This window comes from Zalophus californianus, chromosome 1 (genome assembly GCF_009762305.2).
Source record: "Zalophus californianus isolate mZalCal1 chromosome 1, mZalCal1.pri.v2, whole genome shotgun sequence".
Classification (NCBI taxonomy): Eukaryota; Metazoa; Chordata; class Mammalia; order Carnivora; family Otariidae; genus Zalophus; species Zalophus californianus.
Genome location: NC_045595.1, coordinates 87,760,551 through 87,781,098, shown reverse-complemented (window position 1 = coordinate 87,781,098; position 20,548 = coordinate 87,760,551). Strand labels below are relative to the sequence as shown.

The window sequence follows — 20,548 nt, the reverse complement described above, 5'->3', positions numbered from 1 at the left end:
TTTTTAAAAATCTTACCAATTTTAAGCAGATTGTTTTTCAGAAATATATTCTTTGATTTCAAGTCTCGATGAAGTATCCTCCTACAAAAAGGCAAAAAAGGACATAAAATTTCATGCAAAATATAAAAGTTTTGATAATACAAATAATATATATGGGTATAGCTACAAATCCATAGCATTTTCTAGTTCTCCTGAGGAAACAGGAGTTTTAAAGTCAGCAGAACATGTAGTTGGGAAAAGAGTGATGTGGTTTACACTATTTCAATAGGCCAAATTTTATTGTGTTTCTGTAGCATGATCTACATAGTACTGTATTTACTAACTATACACTCAGTTGATAGACCAGTTATCATAAAGCTTTGTAATCTATTGTATATAATCTATTACATATTATGTTACATATATGTTAAATGTACTTATGTAATATATATTTTTATAGAACATATATAGTTATATGTTCTATAAATGTTATATATATATATAAAACCTATTATATATATTAAATCCAAATATTCAGGTTTATGTATTTGTAGAAATAATAATGTTGATGATATTTAATAATAGATAACATGTATAAGCCAGTAATATAAATTATGTCGGTTAAGACTTTTGTTTCTGGAATTACAGAGAACTAGACAACTTGAAAACATTTACCTAAAAAAATCCAAAAAATGTGGAATAAAGTCTATAAATATCTTCACATATGCACAGCTGAGCTTACAAGAAAATGAAGCAAATCCCTGAGGGTTTATACAAACAGAAAACTGAAAAGCAGAGTGGGCAGCAGGTACTGATTTCTCAGTTGCCCTAGGGGTTTGGGCTGAGCTCAGTAAGCAATGCTATGGCTTTAATGGCCTCATAGAAGCAAGAGCCAAGACCTTGAGCCCATGTAATGTGAAGAATTGGAATATATAGATACAAATGTCAGAATCCCATATGTGGTTTGTACCTTAACTGAAAGAATGACCTAAGAAACATCCACTCACAAGTAAACAAAATGACAAGAAAGTTGATCTGTACAGGTCTGAACTTCTGAGCAGAGAAAAAAATATCTCTCTTCTTATTCCATAATCATATCTTTCTGCTCACTCACATTTGGGATTCAAATATGCAATATCTGTATGGCTTCAGAAATCCCAAGCCAAGAAATTAACATAAAAATTGGTTCTCAGCTGCTTATACACTCTTGGGGCATCTGGCAGAAGCAAATGCAAACTAAGAGTCGGCAGATAACATACAGTGAAATTACACCCCTGAGATTTTCAGATAATCTAAAAGGATTCAAACTATAAGTATATTTTAAGAGATTAAAATCATAAAGAAAGGAATGGAAAAACATAAGATAGAAAAAGGATACTATCCAAAAAAAAAGATGATGCTGATTTGAAAACCAACCAAATAGAATTTTAAGGGAAAAATGTGATTGAAATTAAAAATGCAAGAATAAAACCTCAGCTTCCAACTACAATGGAGTAAGCCTATTTCACATTAAATCTCCCACTTTCCACAGCTGTGCAGAGAACACTGAAACATTTGAACAACGTAAAATCTGAGTAAAATTTAAAAAAAAAAGAAAGAAAGAAAGAAAGAAAGAAGAGTAGGTCTTTGAAGATATCAGAGATCAGCTAAGGCAAACAAAGGCAGTCAGCACTTGAGGAGCCAGACCCTGGAAAGAAATGGAATGCTCTAGATGAGCCAAACATTCTGCATGGTGTGTTCCTCTCAGGGCAGTTGACATAAGCAGAATGCCCTGGCCTAGAGCTTGCAGCACTTTTCCTGGGCTCACAAGACAAAAATTACAGTTCAGGGCTACAAAGGCAGCCAGGACTTGGGAAAATTTTCCAGTAAAAAAGGGAACAAAAGAGAAGTGAGTCTAACATTCTGTGTGGCTTTTACCCTTGAGGCATTTACTGAATCCTAAGTTGTTCAGGGGAAGACATTAAGGAGAAGGTGACTGCTAAGAGGTTAAAAACTAAGCAGAATTTTCAGGAGATTCACAAAGATAAAGAAGGGTTTTGGAAACCCTCAAGGACTACTTCTTAGATATAAAGGCAAACGGGAACTAGACCAGCCTTCACAAAGTCTGAAACCAGCCTTAAACCAACTCAGTCCCCCATTAGTTCAAGATGATCTGCCCTTACTGTAAGTACCACCCAGAAAAAAATTAGATCCTCTCCAGAATAAGATAGTATCACCCAACGTCTCTCCACTATTTCATATATATTGTCCACCATTCACTCAAAAACCAGAAAAAGAAAGCAGGGAAAGGAGAAAAAGGTGTGTAACAAAATACAATGGTAGAAACATTCCATACATTGTTAATCACAATGGACTAAAATCATGAATTAAAACACAAAGAAACAGGACTAAGCTTTTTTTAAAAGCACTATTATAAAAAACACACTTTTTTTTTTAAAGATTTTATTTATTTATTTTACAGAGAGAGACACAGTGAGAGAAGGAACACAAGCAGGGGGAGTGGGAGAGGGAGAAGCAGGCTTCCCGCCAAGCAGGGAGCCCGACGCAGGGCTCGATCCCAGGACCCTGGGACTATGACCTGAGCCAAAGGTAGACGCTTAACAACTGAGCCACCCAGGCACCCCAAGAACACACTTTTTAAAAAAAATGTAAGGACATAGGTTGAAAGCAAGAGGGTTGAAGAGATATTCTAGGCAAAAGAAAGCTGGTAAAAAGCAGTATTAGGTAAATTAAGGATAAAGGGTATCGCTACAGGGGCACCTGCGTGGCGCAGTTGGTTAAGTGACTGACTCTTGGTTTCGGCTCAGGTCATGATCTCAGGGTTGTTGAGATCAAGCCAGGCTGGGGCTCCGCACTGGGCATGAAGCCTGCTTAAGATTCTTTCTCTCCCTCTCCCTCTGCCCATGCCCGTGGCCAACAGCCCCCCTACCACAAGCAGGGGTACTGTCTTTCTCTCTCTCTCTCTCTCCCCCACCTCAAAAAAAAAAAAAAAAAAAGAGTATCACTACATAATAAAAAAATCCAATAATTTATTGAGAAAAATTTTATTTATTTATTATTTTAGAGAGAGAAAGAGAGCAAGGGGGAGGGGAAGAGGGAGAGAGAGAATCTTAAGCAGGTCCACCCTCAGCACAGAGCCTGACGTGGGGCTCAATCTCATGACCCTGAGATCATGTCTTGAGCAAAATCAAGAGCTGGATGATTAAGCAACTGAGCCATCCAGGTGCCCCTATTTGGAAAATTTTTAAATTCTGTACTTGTCTGCAACTTATGACACAAGCTTAGATACATTATGAAAAATTAATAAAAATTTAAGGGGAAATTGACAAATCCACAATCATAGTGGGAAGTTTAACATATTCCCCTCAGTATGTATGGTGATTAACATAACATAATAAAAAAATTCAAAAACACACATATTTCCCTCAGTAATTAATAGATTCAGTAGGCAAAAAAATTAATGATATAGATTTTAGTAAAATAATTATAGATTTGAAAAACACAACTGGCTTGAGCTAATACACATAAACTGAATATTTCATCAAAAAAGTTAAAAATGCATGTTGTTTCAGGCACACATGGAATATTTTCAAAAACTGACAATGAACTAATCAATAAAGCAAGCATCAACAGATTACAAAGAATCAGCATCATACAGTTCACACACAGCACACATACGGTTCAATGAAGTTACATTAGAACCCCATCAGGTGCTTAGAACAGTGCCGCAGTGACTGGTGAAGACAAAGTCTCTGAGTTTATGAAGTTTTCTGGTAAGGCAAACAGGCAGAAAACAACTAAATGAATACATATATAATATGATGTCTGCTAACTTAATGCTATTAAAACAATAAAGCAGAGCAAGAAGCTAGAGACTAACCAGAGTAGGGAGATGCCAGTTTATAGTTGAGATCAGATGGTCAGGAAGGCCTTGGAGAAAGTGACATTGGAACAGAGATGTGAATGAAGCTATGGGATGAGCCATGGTTGTGGTGGTTGTTACTGTTACTGCTCATACTTCTATTGTTATTGCTACCACCAATATAGCAAAAGGGAAGTTGTGTGAGGCTATCAAGCAGAAATGAATGATGAACTATAGGGAGTGGCTTAAACCCCATCATCCTTTCCCCCTCACTCTTGTACTCCCCACTCCCTGCTCAAGACCCTCCGTGACCCCTACTATTGACTGAATCAAGGACGGCTTCACATCTGGAGTCTTCCATTTCCAGCCTCCTCTTCCACCTATTTATTCATACAAAAAAAAAAAAAAAATCTAATGAAGGAATAAACATTTAGTTATATATTTGAAGTACCTTTTAAAAGGGGAAAAAACTCAAGAATAACCACAAGCCAAGAAAATATGGGCTAAGAAATGGTCACATCTCTGTTGAAGCCAAAAGGCACTTGCTTTATCTTAAATGCAGCACACATGTTTCTTCCTTTATGTCACTGCTCATTTTAAAACGCCTTCCTCTTTCATCTCTTCCTCTCAGAATCCTGTCTGTCCTTCAGGATTGTATTGGATACAAACCTCATGTACCTCCTTGGAGTCCCCTGACTACCCCCTTCCTTCCAAAGGCACTGGTACTGGAGGCCAATCGGTCACTTGCCTGGGGATGCCAGGCCCTCAGGCTCCTGCCCCATCTGGACTAGGATGAAACACCACACTGCAGGACATGGAATCAAGCATTCCAATTGGCAATGTAAGGAACGAGATGATACAGCCTAAAAGTGCAAGGCAGTTAACTCCTTTGGAGTAGACCAGTAGGAGACAAGAGGAGAAAGAAGCCAGGCAATCATTTTCTCTTTTTCTCCCTAAGGCATGCTACCCCTGTGTTTATAAGCCATACAAAAATCCCTGCCAGGCAACCTGCTATTGTCTTTCTCAGCTCTTGGTGAATTGATGGCCAGTACAGTAACACACACTTCTCTGCTTCACATCCTCACCTCATTTCAATTTGTCCTCATTCTCACCACCCTGGGTCTATACCACCCAGGACAGGTAACAGCATCCCAATCCTTGCCCTGGGTTATTTCCTAGAGGCCCAAGCTTAGAAAAGTATCCCCCTGTATCACTTTTTTTTTTTTTTAAGATTTTATTTATTTATTTGACAGAGAGAGACACAGTGAGAGAAGGAACACAAGCAGGGGGAGTGGGAGAGGGAGAAGCAGGCTTCCCACTGAGCAGGGAGCCCGATGCGGGGCTCAATCCCAGGACCCTGGGATCATGACCTGAGCCGAAGGCAGACGCTTAACAACTAAGCCACCCAGGCGCCGCCGTCCTGTATCACTTTCTTAACCACTATTCCTACTACTATCAGCAAGTTAGACAAGTTACTCTCCCACTTCTGTTCTTCTTTTCACACCATATTCTACAATTGACCGATCACTCTTGCTAAATTCTAAGCTCTACAAGGTCTGTATCTTACCTGACTATATTATCCCCTGTACACTATAAACATTTAATTAAACCGGTAGGTTAAACTCGATTGAATCCTTGGGTTTACAGGTGCCTCAACTTTTCAAACTATTTTTGATTAACATTTTTCCAAAATGGACTATATAACTCCCTGACATCACAAAGGATAGTTTTTAACAATTCATGATTATAATACGCATCAAGTACTATGGTGTATCTAGTCATCAGGCCTATACAGGGGACCCCAATTTGAGAGCAGTATTCCTGAGACTTAGGCTGGGAGTAGGCATGTGGCTTTACAATATTAAAATCTGCTCTTTACAAAATTAAATCTTGCCCTAACTTAAAAACCTTCCATGGGTCTTCACTGCTTCCAGAATAGAATGTAAAATCCTGTATGTGGCCTGTAAGAGACTAGAAGATCTGGCCATATCATTGCCTCCAGAAGCCTTAGCAAAAACTCAGGCCAGGTCTGTATCATCTTTTACTCTTCCACACTGTTCTCTACTCATGGTAGAGGCTCGATAAATGTATGTTAAGTTTAGAAACACTATCCTGGGAACAAAAATGAGTACCATCTTGTGGGGCTCATTTATTAATCCTAAAAAACAATGAGTGCCAACTACATGCTATGTGCTATATAACATAATGTGAAAAATATAAAGATTAATAACACAAGGCCATGTATCCCATAATGCCCAATCAGGTTGGAGAGATAAAGGAAAAGTACATAAATAACTATAAAAGATGGCAGAGGGGAACCCAGCTCTCATCACTTTATTAAAAATTATTTATGGGTTAGCCTGGTGATGGGTTTTAAAGAGGGCACGTTCTGCATGGAGCACAGGGTGTTATACGCAAACAATGCATCATGGAACACTACATCAAAAACTAATGATGTAATGTATGGTGATTAACATAATAATTTAAAAAATTATTTATAATTATAAATAGTTACCAATATAGACATTCACATTCAGAAAGAAACCTCTCCCAACAAATGATTGCTCTTATGTACATGCCCATGAAATTGTACTGTTATCAGTTAACACTAGAAATATCAATTATAATTGGTTTTTTACTATTACAATTAGTGATAATGTAGGTGTAGCAATGTTACCTTGGTACAGTGGTCAGACCTCAGTCATCCAGAGCAAAGCTGTAAATCATGACTGAGGAGCAGGGCCAAAGAAAGGCCACTCAGAAAGTCCATCTACTTTACTTCATGGAGACAAATAGCCACACACTCAAACAGGGAATGCAATTAGAATTGTACATAAAAAGAAGGATTGAGAATGATGGCAGGAGTTCTCTCTAATTCAAATAATCTTTATTCTCCTAAAGGCTTTGGAGAATTACAGAGGAATAAGCAATGCTTTCAAGAATGGAGAGGAAAGGGAAGAATAAAAGTGGACAACACAGGTCTGGGCCACTTCTTCTCAGGGCAAAAAACCCCCAGTGCTATCACCTAAAGCGCTATGCTGCTATACTTATGTCTACTCTGGAGATGGGAAAATCAAGGCCTAGAGAGGCTAAATAATTTGCCCACGTATGAATTTGCCCAATAACTTGCCTATGGGTACGAACAGGTCTATTTGACTCCACAAAGTATCATAGTTCTGTTTTACTCATGGTAAATGTTCAATAAATGTATGTTGATTTTAAAAGCACTATCCTTGGCACAAAGAGGAATACCTCTACTGGGGCTCATTCATTAATTTTTAAAAAAATAGAAACTTTCTTTGAATAAATATTCTCTCCTGCCTTCTTATATTCCTACAACATCTAGAGCTGGGCTCTGTGTAAGTATGATGTTGACTACTTAAAGATTAAAGGCAAAACAACTATATTTAACAAATAGAAAGTTAAATAAAATTTGGCCTCTTCTATGCCCACTCTTGGGGTTCCCTTGGTATCTCAGGAACTATTAAGCACCTACACAATGATCATTCTCTTGCTCTTCTCCCTTGATATCAGAACCCCATGAGTCCTGGGGAGGCTGGGGCCTCCTCAGTCCTGGTAGATAAGCGCATTGAGGAGGGAAGGGAGTGAATGTGGAGGATACTATGGGAAATAAGTTGAGGTAATCTCTTTTCCCTTTGGGTGACTGGCTTAGGTATATGGTATGACCAAATTCTAGCCAATGTTAAAGTGTAATTTTCAAAAAGGTAAAATTATGAATATCATGAAAATATAAAATGAACATGTCAAGGATTTTGTTCCACTCATTAATCAATGAGGAAACTAGTAATATGTTAAAACGAAGGCAGAGTCTTTGACAAGCTAAATTATTTACAAGAGGATAGCTGGGTTAGGTACAAAACTGATTAGTGGCCAACAGGGCCATAAACCAGATTCCCAGAGTTGTCTGTTCCAGTGAACAAAAAATATTTGCATCTCTTCTAGACAAAAATATTCAAGTTAACCTCTAACTCTACAGAGTTATAAAATAACCTAGATGATAGGAAACTAAGTCCAGCTTTGTGCTCAAAGAATACTCAGTAATCTCTTTTGCCCTTTCTAAGTTTTGGAAATTTTTTCTAACAATGAAATGTAAGTCTGCTGGAAGCTTGTAGGAAATAGTTCCATACTCTTATAAAAGATGAAAGAAGAGGGTGACATATGGCCCTTTTACCTTGTTTGGCTTTTGGTTACTGTTGTATGGGGGTAGGTGATATGTGGTGGTGCTTCAGCCATAGGGGCAACTATAAGAGGACAAGCCCAATTACAAAACCCAACCATGCTGAAAATGGAGTAAAGAGATGGAAAGAACTTGAAGTATTGCTGAGCCACCAGTGTCAACCACCCTCTTTGGACACTTCTTGTTAGGTGAGTTAATGAATTTTCTTTATGATTTCAGCTGCTTCTGTTACTTGCACTTAAAAGCATCTTAAGTTGATTCACTTGGTCCCTGCAGCTCTTGATATGAGATCTGAGGAGCGGGTACTGGTTCTCTTCCAGCCCCGAGTACCAGGGGGTCCGAGAATCTAAGAGTTTAGAATTTGGAAGAGTGAGCTTGGTAGGTAACCAGGAGACTGGGTACTATAAACTTAGAATAAGTAATACATTCAAGAGAAACTTACCCAAGTGACACCCAGACAAGGAGAAGATGAGTTTTGATAACAATGCATTGATAGCCCTCAGATATATAAATATATAAGTATGTAAATCAGCACTAAGTATTTTAAGAAAAATGCAAACAATGTGTTAGAAAACAGTTATGAGAAGTAATTGGCTGGTACCATTCCAATGAAATAATAAATTCTATATAATAGACCAGATATCACACTATTTGGCAAATTCGGTTAAAGTATAATTTACTGGCTTTCTGGTTACAGTACGCAAAAATAATTCCAGCAAGAAAGTCTTGTCATATATTTAGTTACTATCAAATATATGTAGTATATATATATATACTTTATATGCTTTGAAGCATATAAAAATCAAATCCAAGAAATAACAAGGTTACTAGTAATATAGGCAACTTATATAAAACCCTTCTTCTAAAAAACTCAGAGTAGTCCTTCATCTATTACTTCATGTGTCCCATACCATGTGTAGGTCCCTCTCATTTCTAAGTTTCCTGATGCCCAAGAGAGATAAGTGACTGGCTAAGATTAGAGGACAGTTGTGCTCAAATACATGGCAGAGCTCCTGCCTTTGTCTCCTCCGTCAGGCCATTTTCTGCATCCTTCAGTCCTCAGGACCACAGGAGAGTGAAGAGAAGTCCGTGAAGGTAAATGGAACAGGTGTTTCTCAGGCCCTCAACCCAAAGTAAGACTGTGGAAAAGATACGCACAATTTAACCTTTCATCTTCCCTTAAGCACTTATCTCCACAGTTTCTAAAATCTCAGCTCCCTCTCCACATGTCTGTCCAACATCTGGCAGGGTCTCAGGGTGGATTGCAAACTCTTCTTGCCAAAGGTACTGGCACAAAGGGTACTCCCTGTTGCTGGTCTCTGCCATGTGGCATCCATCCTAGCCCCTGAAGCACCTCCCTGGTAGGCCCTCAAGACCATGACCACCCCTCTGTGTCTTAAGTGAGGGGCGGAGTCAGGCCCCCTTCAAACGTAGCTATTGCCAACACAGCAGGAGCTGCCTACACCTGGCACTGGGGGCGGGGGAGGGGGGTCTCCTTGAAAAAAAGTGACCTCAGGACATCCTTAAAAAGTAGGAACTGGGGGACGCACTTTGTTCAGGATGCCACCTCCTCGCTCATTGTGGGGCCGGAGCCGGCGGCTGCCCTAGTGCGAGCGCCCGGCCGGAACACGCGTCGGACGCCGACCCCCGTGCGAGGGGCGGATCCGGCCGGGGCCCCGGGAGAAACTTTCTTATCGCGAGGAGAGCGCGCCCGGCCTGGCGCTGCGCGGGGGATGCGCGACTCTGCGCGGCGGCGGCGGCGCGGACCGGGACCCGGAGCCGGAGCAGTGGGCGCGCGGAGAGAGACACAGCGAGAGAGGAAACTCAAGCAGAGGGAGTGGGAGAGGGAGAAGCAGGCTTCCCGCTGAGCAGGGAGCCCGATGCGGGGCTCGATCCAGGACTCTGGGATCATGACCTGAGCCGAAGACAGACGCTTAACGACTGAGCCACCCAGGCGCCCCTGAAGTAGTGTTTTAACAGGAGGACGGTCCAAGTCTGCTTTGTTCAATGAGAGGACCTCGGCACCTAGCACAGACCCTGTCACACAGTGGGCTTTCGAGAAAGAGGTGTGAAGTGAACTAGTGGATTGCAAGAAGGGGAGTTGGGCCAGCAGATCTGCTGTCCCATTCCTGACATGGAGGGCCTGAGCGAGGGCAGCCCTGCAGAAAGAAACGGGAGAGTGGGTGGATTTTTCACAAAGGAAAACCCAACAGGACTTCAGGAGTTGGCCATGGAAAGGACGCAAGAGAGGAGAATCAAAAAAGCGTGCAGCCTCTTTGGAAGAGCTCTGGACTGAGAGTCGAAGGGCCTGAATTTGGGCTCCCGTGGCTCATCTGTCAAATAGGTATAATGCCGTGTATCCGTTTGCTAGAACTGTCGTAACAAAGTTTCTACAAACTGGGTGGCTTTAAACAACAGAAATATATTGTCTCAGTTCTGGAAGCTGTTAAGTCTAAAACCGAGGTGTCGGCCAGGACATCTTTCTGGAGCATCCTTCCTTGCCTCCTCTAGTTTCTGGTGTTTGCCGACAATCCTTGGCATTCCGTGGCTGAAAGATGCATCACCCCATGTCTCTGCCTTCATGGTGATGTGACCATCTCCTCCCTGTGGTCTTCCCATCATCTGCCCATTGTGTGTGTCTGCGTCCAAATCCCCTCTTAGAAGGCCAACCCTACTTGAAAATGACCTCATCCTAACTAATTACATCTGTAGCAACCCTATCTCCAAATAAGGTCATATTCTGAGATCCTGATGGTTAGCACTTCAACCTTCTTTTTGGTAACACAGTTCAATCCGTAATGTACCACCTGCCTGATGACATTGAAAAAAAAAAAAAGTAGGAACTGGAAGAAAATAGGAAATCACCAGTAACACCACAAAGACCACAGCTTCTTTCTGCTTTTCCATCTTCAAACCTGGGGTAGCACACCACCATCCCCCATCATATTTCCTGACCTGGATTTCCAGTAGTGAATTCCTGATGCCACCTCTCAGGGAATATTGGGCCATTCTAGCACAAAACCTCACCAAGCTGTCAGGGAAACTGTGTGGGCTGCAAGGTGATGAGACAGTCATCTTAGGGAAAGTGCTCCAGCCCCGGGCTCTCCTCCACTGTAAAAGCACCAAAATCAGTAAGGCCTCAAGATCACCAGCAAATGGGCTCTCTGCAGAGAGGCTGCTCTGACCTCCAACCTAAAAAATCTAGGCTAATTGGATTCCTCCTCTTCAACAGGAATAAGTTTGGGTTTTTTGTTTGTTGTTTGCTTAGTGGTTTCCAAATTAACACTGGGGAAAAAAAAAAAGAGCAAGACATTGCCTCTGCCCCTAAGGAATTCCCTTGTGCCCAATTCTGCTGTGGTGTCCAGAGATGATGATATTTCAAACATTAGCCAATTAATTGGACCGAAGAGAAGAAAGGCTACAGGATTGCACTTTCAGAGACTGGGTGGTTCTAGCTTTGTCCAAGGTTCCAAAGTCCCTCAACTACTGAACCAGCCTATGGAAGCATGAAGGAGTTGGTAAGGAGCTTCAGAACACAAACACCTTTATAAAAGTTACATCCCTCTGTGCCAGAGGTTCAGGCCCACAGGGAGGAATGAGTTTTAGTACTACATTTAGTACTACATTCTCAAGATATATAGTGAACTGTGCATATATTCAGCTTTTGGCATCATTATTTTTGTGTTTATGTATTTTTGCCATATGCTATAGATTTAGCATATTATAATGTATAAATAAACCAAATTAAAATAAGTACAGGACAGCTCCAAAGGAGTAAACAAAATCTTTATTTCTTCTGTAACCTCATTTTTCTTAGCTTTTCCAGGATGTTCTTGATCTCCTCTGCTGGTGCACTATAGTCAGGGTTCTCCAGAGAAACTGAACCAATAGGCTATAATACAGATATAGATTTAGATATAGATAGATATGGCGATTTATGACAAGGAATTGGCTCATACAATTATGGAGGCTGAGAAATTCCACAATCTCCAAGTGGGAGACCCAGGGAAGCTGGTGGCATAACTCAGTCTGAGTCTATAGACCTGGGAACCAGGGGAATCCGCAGTCTAAGTCTCAGTCTGAGGACAAGAGAAGATAAGTCCCAGCTCAAGGCAGGAAAACGCGGGCAAATTCCTCCTCTCTGCCTTTTGTTCAAGTCAGGCCCCCAAGGGATTAGACGTTGGCCAACCACATTGGAGAGGGCAATCTACATTACTGAGTTCACGGATTCAAATACTAATCTCATCAGAAACACCCTCACAGACATACCCAGAAGCAATGTTTAATCCGGATACCACATGGCCAACTCAAGGTGACACATAAAATTAACCATCACCTGCACTAAAATCATTTGCAAGGCATTTGCAACAGAGGAGTAAAACCTAACTTTTTTTTTTAAGATTTTATTTATTTATTTGACAGAGACAGCGAGAGATGGAACACAAGCAGGGGAAGTGAGAGAGGGAGAAGCAGGCTTCCCGTTGAGCAGGCAGCGCGATATGGGGCTCAATCCCAGGACCCTGGGATCATGACATGAGCCGAAGGTAGATGCTTAATGACTGAGCTACCCAGGCGCCCCAAAACCTAACTTCTTCACATGTGTTGTTTCCAAGGTAATCTTCATAACTCATACAATCTATGTAATTTTCAAAATACATTTTAATATATACTATAGACCATATTGGCTATGGTTTGAAAGATTTGATTTGAAAGCTGAATGAAGCATTGTGGTAGGCTATACTCCTGTTCCCAAATAGTCACACCTCTTGTGACTTGCAGTGAATGTTCCCTTCAGGAGGAATAGGCTCCTCCACTCTTCTGACACTGGGCTTGGTCATGTGACTTATTCTGGTCAAAAGCATGTGAGCAGATGGGGCAACTGTCGTGTCTGAGCAGGACCTTTAAGAGCCACGGAGTGTTTCTGCTAACTCTCTTGCTTTTCCCTCTGCCATGAGAAAAGCATGTCTCATGTGGGAGCTGCTCCTTCAGTTTTGGTACTGAAATGGCAGGACAAGTAGAGCTGACTCGCAGCTGATCTGCAGCTGCCAAATGCAACATGAGCAAGAAATTGTTGTTGTAATAAGCCACTGAGATTGGGGTTTTTTGTTCATGCAACATGACTTCCTTCAGCAGGAAGAGTTTTAGTGTCTTATTCTCAAAGGTAGCTTTTAGTAAACTGAATACTCTTAGCTTTATACATCATTATTTGTAAGTGTCTATGCTATATGCTAATAGAATCATTCTTTTGGATTTAAAATGCTTTAAGAACAGATAATTAAGATAACGTCTTTATTTTTTTAATTAATTATTTTTTAAAAATTTTAATTCCAGTATAGTTAACATACAGTATTATATTCGTTTCAGGTATACAATATAGTGATTCAACAATTCCATATATTACTCAGTGCTCATCAAAATAAGTGTACTCTTAATTCCCATCACCCATTTTACCCATGCCCCACCCACTGGTAACCATCTGGTAACCATCAGTTTGCTCTGGTAACCATCAGTTTGTCTCTATAGTTAAGAGTCTATTTCATGGTTTGTCTCTTTCTCTCTCTCTCTGTTTTTACCTTTGCTCATTTGTTTAGTTTCTTAAATTCCACATATGAGTGAAATCATATGGTATTTACTTTTTGTCTCACTGGCTTATTTCATTAGCATTATACTCTCTAGATCCATCCATGCGGTTGCAAATGGCAAGATTTCAATTTTTTATGGGTGAATAATATTCCATTGTGTACACACACACACACACACACACACACACACACCACTTCTTCTTTATCCATTCATCTATCGATGGACACTTAGGTTGCTTCCATAATTTGGCTACTGTAAATAATGCTGCAGGAGACATAGGGATGCATGTATCCCTTCAAATTAATTTTTGTATTCTTTGGGTAAACAACCAGTAGTGCAATTACTGGATCATAGGGTAGCCCTATATTTAATTTTTTGAGCAACCTCCACACTATCTTCCAAAGTGGCTGCACCAGTTTGCATTCCCACCAACAGTGCATGAGAGTTCCTTTTTCTCCGCATCCTCATCAACACTTATTGTTTCTTATGTTTTTGATTTTAGCTATTCTGATACTGTTATATAAAAGTGGTGAAGTGGGGGTACCTGGGTGGCTCAGTCGGTTAAGTGCCCAACTCTTGGTTTCAGCTCACGTCATGATCTCAGGGTCATGAGATCGAGCATGGTGCATCAGGCTCCATGCTCAGCATGGAGTCTGCTTGAGATTCTCTCCCTCTGTCCCTGCCCCTGCTCACACTCATGCTCTCCCTCTCTCAAATTAATAAATAAAATCTTCAAAAAGTGGTGAGACTGGACATCCTTGTTTTGTTCCTGACCTTAGGGGAAAAGCTCTGTTTTTCACCATTGAATATGATGTTAGCTGTGAGTTTTTCATATAAAGGCTTTATTATGTTGAGGTATGTTCCCTCTAAATCTACTTTATTAAGGGCTTTTATCATGAATCCAGGTTGTGCTTTGTCAAATGCTTTTTCTGCATCTATTGAAATGATCATATGGTTTTTATCCTTTCTCTTATTGATGTGATGTATCACATTGATTTGCGAATACTGAACCACCTTTGCAACCTAGGAATAAATCCCACTTGATTGTGGTGAATGATTTTTTTTAATGTATTGTTGGATTCAGTCTGTTAATATTTGGTTGAAGATTTTTACATCTATGTTCATCAGAGATATTGGCCTGTAGTTCTCTTTTTTTGTGTGTCTTTATCTTGTTTTGGTATCAGGGTAATGCTGTCCTAATAGGATGAATTTGGAAATTTTCCTTCCTCTTCTATTTTTTGGAAAAGTTTGAGAAGAATAGGTATTAACTCTTCTTTAAATGTTTAGGACACCTGGGTGGCTCAGTCAGTTAAGCATCTGCCTTCAACTCAGGTCATGATCCCAGGGTTCTGGGATAGAGTCCCGCATCAGGCTCCTTGCTCAGCGGGGAGCCTGTTTCTCCCTCTGCCTGCTGCTCCCCCTGCTTGTGTGCTCTCTCTCTCTGACAAATAAATAAATAAAAATCTTTAAAAAAAAATAAATATTTGGTAAAATTCACCTATGAAGCTATCTGGTCCTGGACTTTTGTTTGTCAGGAGTTTTTTGATTACTGATTCAATTTCTTTGTAGGTAACTGGTCTGTTCAAATTTTCTATCTCTTCCTGCTTCCTTTTTGGTAGGTTATAGGTTTCTAGGAATTCAACCATTTCTCCTATGTTGTCCAGGAGATAGATTATTTTCTAGAGGAGACATATTTAGAAGTATACAAATTAAATATTGAAAACTAACAGAAGTGAAAAGTAGATGACATATTTATGATCAGGAATAATATATAGCATTTTTCCATTTAAAAACTACTCGGGAGATCGCTTGTGGTGAGCAGAGTATAATGCACAAACTTGTCGAATCACTATGTTGTACACCTCAAACTAATATAACATTGTGTGTCAGCCACACTCAAAACACCTCACAAAAAATAGTCTAGAGATTTGATCAAGATAGTGATAACTGCCTCTCCTTTCCACCTGTAATTCCCAGAAATGTGAGCAGTTTTTCAGGAGGAAATTCATAATAGTGCTAGAAAATACTTATATATGGGGAAGAATTTTCATAAAAGCTCTGAAAGAATGCAAAAAGATCACCAAACCTAAAACATACAGAAGAATGTTGCCTCCAGATCCCTCTTCCCACAGAAGCAACCAGCTCAATAATATGCCCTATATGGTTTTTCTCACTTCCCCATCTCACTCACTCTCCCCACTCACTGGTTTCTGTTTTATGAAATCACCCCCTAGATAAACTTCTTACACTCCAGTTTTTGTTTCAACGTTCTGATATCAGAGGAACTCCAACAGACAAGTTTCGGTGTTTTCCCAATATCTAGGGCCTCACTTGTAACTAACTCCTCCCTCCCTCCCTTCCTTCCTTCCTCTTTCCCTCCCTCCCTCCCTCCCTCCCTTCCTTTCTTCTGTCTCTCTCTCTCCCTCCTTCCCTCTCTCCTTCCCTCCCTCTCTCCCTGCTATCTTCCCTACCCCCCCCTTTCCCTATCTCATTCTCTCTCCATATTTCACCCAGGATATTCACCATTAAACTTAGTACCACTGCTTCAAATCTATCTTTCCAACTTCTCACTCACCCTTGGGTGATGAAACTTGGGTTCATCCTTGACCTTCTCTTACCACATTTCACATATCTATGTAATTTTAACTCCAGTCATTTGAACTTATCAAGTTAACTGTCATCCTTCCATGTACTGCCCACTGCTGTCATATTGTTTCAGGTCCTACAACCTCATGCATGGATATTCTAAAAGGTTTCAGACTGATAGCCTGAGTTCCCCTCTCTCCCCTCTATAATTTATCACCCAGTCTTCCTGAAGCTCTGATCATAGTTCTACTCAAAAGGTTTCTGTGGCATTATTGTCTATACTACAAAATAAAGCCCTCTACAACTTGATGTCAACCTACCTTTCCTCACAACTTCATTCATGTACCCCAAGAGCCATTCCAACTGAACTATACTCATCATTCACTCCAAAAGTGCCATGACTTCTCAGTTCTGTGCCTTTGCTAACTCTGTTCCCTAATCCTGGAAAGCTCAGACTCATCTTTCACCTTATTCAAAACCTACTTTGGGCCAAATATCATTTCTTCCAAGACCTTCACTGATTCTCCCAAATAGCATCATTATCCCTTTTCTGATCTCCTATAGCACTTAAAGTGTACTTTTCTTGGCATTCTTATCAGTTGTTTTAAATTAAAGTATAATTTACATTAAATTATATAAATCTTAAGCTTGATTAATTTATCACCCTTGTAATCATCCATTCAGGTCAAGATATAGAACACTTCCAGCATCCCAGAAGATTCTTTATGCCCCCTTCCAGTCAAAATCCCCTTCAAAGGGGAGATTGGGTTAGTTAATCTCAGATTAGTTTGCCTGTTTTTGAACTTGATGTAAATGGAGTCACATAGTATGCACTCCTTTGCATCTGGCTTCTTTCACCCATCATGTCTCTGAGATTCATCCAGTCATGCATATCAATTGTATGTTCTTCTTTTATTGCAGAGCAGTATTCCATTGTAAGACTATACCACAATTTATTTAACCATTCTATTCTAAATGGACATTTCTCAGTGTTTTAGCTATTACAAATAAGGCTTCTATGGATATTTTGTACTTGTCTCTTGTTGGACACAGATACTCATTTTTCATCTCAGGAAGAGAATTAGTGGGTCATAGGGTATTTGAATGTTTATGGTTGGAAGTACAATCAAACATTTTTCTAAAGTGATTATACCAGCAACATAAGTTCCAGTAGCTCCACATCCTTATCAGCACTGTTATTGTCAGAGGTTTTTTTTTTTTTTAATTTTTTGTTTTGTTTGCCCTTCTGGTGGCTATGCTTTCATTTCTACATTAAATTACAACCACAAACAACAACATTTACAGAGCACTTAACAGACTGCAAACTTTTTAAATGTATAACATCTCAATGCATATTCCCTATAGTTCTATAAGTAAGCAGGGAGAATCCCATTATGACTCCTATTTTATAGATGAGAAAACAAAGGTTCAGAGAGGCTAAGCAGCTTGCCCAGGGCTATAAAGTATGTAGCAGAGACTCTGCAGCTGGTATATCCACCAGGCTACAGGGTTTATACTTATTTAGGTACATGTTTTATTTCTGCTAGTTTACTAACAACTCTTTAAGGTTAGGCCTTATTTTTAATTTATCTCTATTTAATAAATGAATAAATGAACTTAAGTATAAAATTAAAATTTCTGTCTAAACAGAAAACCTTTACAATAATTGGTTTATAATAACATAATAAATAAGCACCATCACTTATTACCTGAATCACAAAGGAGGGTATTTCAAGAACACAGATACACAAATATCCAAACATTTAGCTCCATTTAATGACTTTCTTAAAATGTTGAAGGATTAAAAAAAATATTTTAATCTTCTCTCTGAAGGATTATTTTAAACTCATTTACTTCAACTATTAAGCACACCAAATGTACTGCAAACACTTGGGTTCTTAAATCAACTAGATTTCAGTTTTTTATTTTGTACATAGAACACAAAAGTTGTCACCTTTATATGTGAAGGTGACATGTACATATGTGACATATACATATACATATTTCCTTATGTATTAGCCAACAAACATGGCATGGAATAGTAAAGAAAAGAAAAGAAATACCAATACAGCTGTATACACACATGTCCTACATTCAGCAGCTTTGGGTAGTTTATTAAAAGATTATTTGATATTCTTTTATCACTGTTTCTTAGGATAGTTTGACCTCATTCAAAAGATTGGTATGAGTTGTCAGTAAATCAGTGCCTACCTGTATCATCCAGCATGTGTTTAGAAGATACACGGCAAAAGCTCAGTATTATCTGGTTACTTTTTATGCATTCAGAAAAAACAGGCAACACATTTGAGCTATCTGACATCCATAGATGGCCAGACCTTGATGTACTCTCTACATTTCAACCTTTGTTCAAGAACAATGTTGCACACACTCCTAAGTTGAAAGATGTACTATGGACATCTCATAGTATCTACTTTTGTCTCTGTATGCTCATCTTTTCAAACATGGTCATACCATCTTATGGGTCTCTAAAACATCCCAAAATTATTACTTTTGACCTCAGGAAAATACAATTAAAACTTTTTAAAATACATTTTTAAAAGCAGAGATTATAATTACAAATTACAGACAACTGAACTCATAAAACATATTTTGACCTTCTGTATCAGATATTTCATGTCCAAAACTGACTAGTGGTCTGAGTATTTATCTCTCTGAGGCCTAAGAATATCTTCTGCCTCTATCACTTAGCTCATGGGATGTGACACTGACACATTCTAAGGGGACCACGAAATTAATAGCTCAAGCTTGTTGAAAAATACAATAAATTCATAGCATGCTAAAGGTATCTGAGAATTGCTTACAATCACAGGATATGATCAGATATATGAAAATGTGTCTAATACAAGTTTCTGTCTTATATTCAGGGCCAACTTGATTTCTCAATCAACAAAAAATGGCTATTCAAGTAAATCTATATTGAATCATTCAACAGTTTCCTCATGGAAAAGCATACTGTAGATGTTTAACTATAGTCATTTACCTTTGGACTTGCTTCAATTCCACCCCCAAAAATTAATTTTTCAAGTTCAGACATGATTGTCAAAATCGAGTCCATCAGTAACAAATGAACATACCTTTCATGCATGTAGTCAACTCCTAGCAACAGCTGGATAAACCATTCTATTATTTGACCTTCCAGAAAGCTTTTGCCAGCTTCTTTATATTCCTGAATTTTACAGTCCAGATCCCGGCCCTGAAACACAGCAGCATAATTTTTCATATTTTTCTTTCAGTTAAGATTTTTAAATGAAGCTTTCTCTACAACGGTTAACATACAGCAGTGACCGTTTATCACAAGAAAATGAGGGCATACTGCCACTCTGGAACTCAGAGTCTCTCCTTGACCAACCTCTAGCCAGACTCCTGTGAGTCCTCTTCTCGACTAGGCCTCAACCTTGGCTTATAAAGAATTGAACCAACACTAACACACTTTTTTTTTTTAATTTTTTTTCCTTTAAATTATTTTTTCTTAAAGATTTTCTTTATTTAGGGTGCCTGGGTGGCTCAGCTGGTTAAGTGACAGCCTTCGGCTCAGGTCATGATCCTGGAGTCCCGGTATCGAGTCCCACATCAGGCTCCCTGCTCGGCGGGAAGTCTGCTTCTCCCTCTGACCCTCTTCCCTCTCGTGCTCTCTATCTCTCATTCTCGCTAATGAATAAATAAAATCTTTAAAAAAAAAAGATTTTATTTATTTATTCATGAGAGACAGACAGAGAGAGAGAGAGGCAGAGGGAGAAGCAAGATCCCCTGTGAGCAGGGAGCCCGATGCGGGACCCGATCCCAGAACCCTGGGATCATGACCTGAGCTGAAGGCAGAATCTTAACAATCTGAGCGACCCAGGCGCCCTCCTTTAAATTTTTTATTGTTATGTTAATCACTATACATTACATCATTAGTTTTTGATATAGTGTTCCATGATTCATTGTTTGTGCATAACACCCAGTGCTCCACGCAGAATGTGCCCTCTTTAATACCCATCGCCAGGCTAACCCATCCCCCCACCCCGCTCCCCTCTAGAACCTTCAGTTTGTTTTTCAGAGTCCATCATTTCAAATGGTTCGTCTCCCCCTCCGATTTACTCCCCTTCATTCTTTCCCTCCTGCTACCTTCTTCTTCTTTTTTTTCTTAACATATATTGCATTATTTGTTTCAGAAGTACAGATCTGTGATTCAACAGTCTTGCACAATTCACAGCGCTCACCATAGCACATACCCTCCCCAATGTCTATCACCAAGCCACCCCATCCCTCCCACCCCACCACTCCAGCAACACTCAGTTTGTTTCCTGAGATTAGGAATTCCTCATATCAGTGAGATC

General features: G+C 39.6%; 1 protein-coding gene across 12 annotated transcripts in view; it reads right to left on the bottom strand.

The window, feature by feature from the left end:
- The window catches only part of NEK11 (NIMA related kinase 11), a 243,966-nt gene that overhangs the window by 158,554 nt on the left and 64,864 nt on the right, over positions 1-20,548 (bottom strand). For all 12 annotated transcript variants that reach the window (XR_003518009.2, XR_003518010.2, XM_027583555.2 and 9 more), the window contains 2 exons: positions 19,304-19,422; positions 17-81 (listed from right to left, as the gene is read on the bottom strand). Coding sequence is in view for 10 of the 12 variants with exons in the window: in XM_027583555.2 (XP_027439356.1) it covers positions 17-81; positions 19,304-19,422 (184 nt within the window). In the remaining 2 variants the exon portion in view is untranslated. The remainder of the gene's footprint in view (positions 1-16; positions 82-19,303; positions 19,423-20,548) is intronic.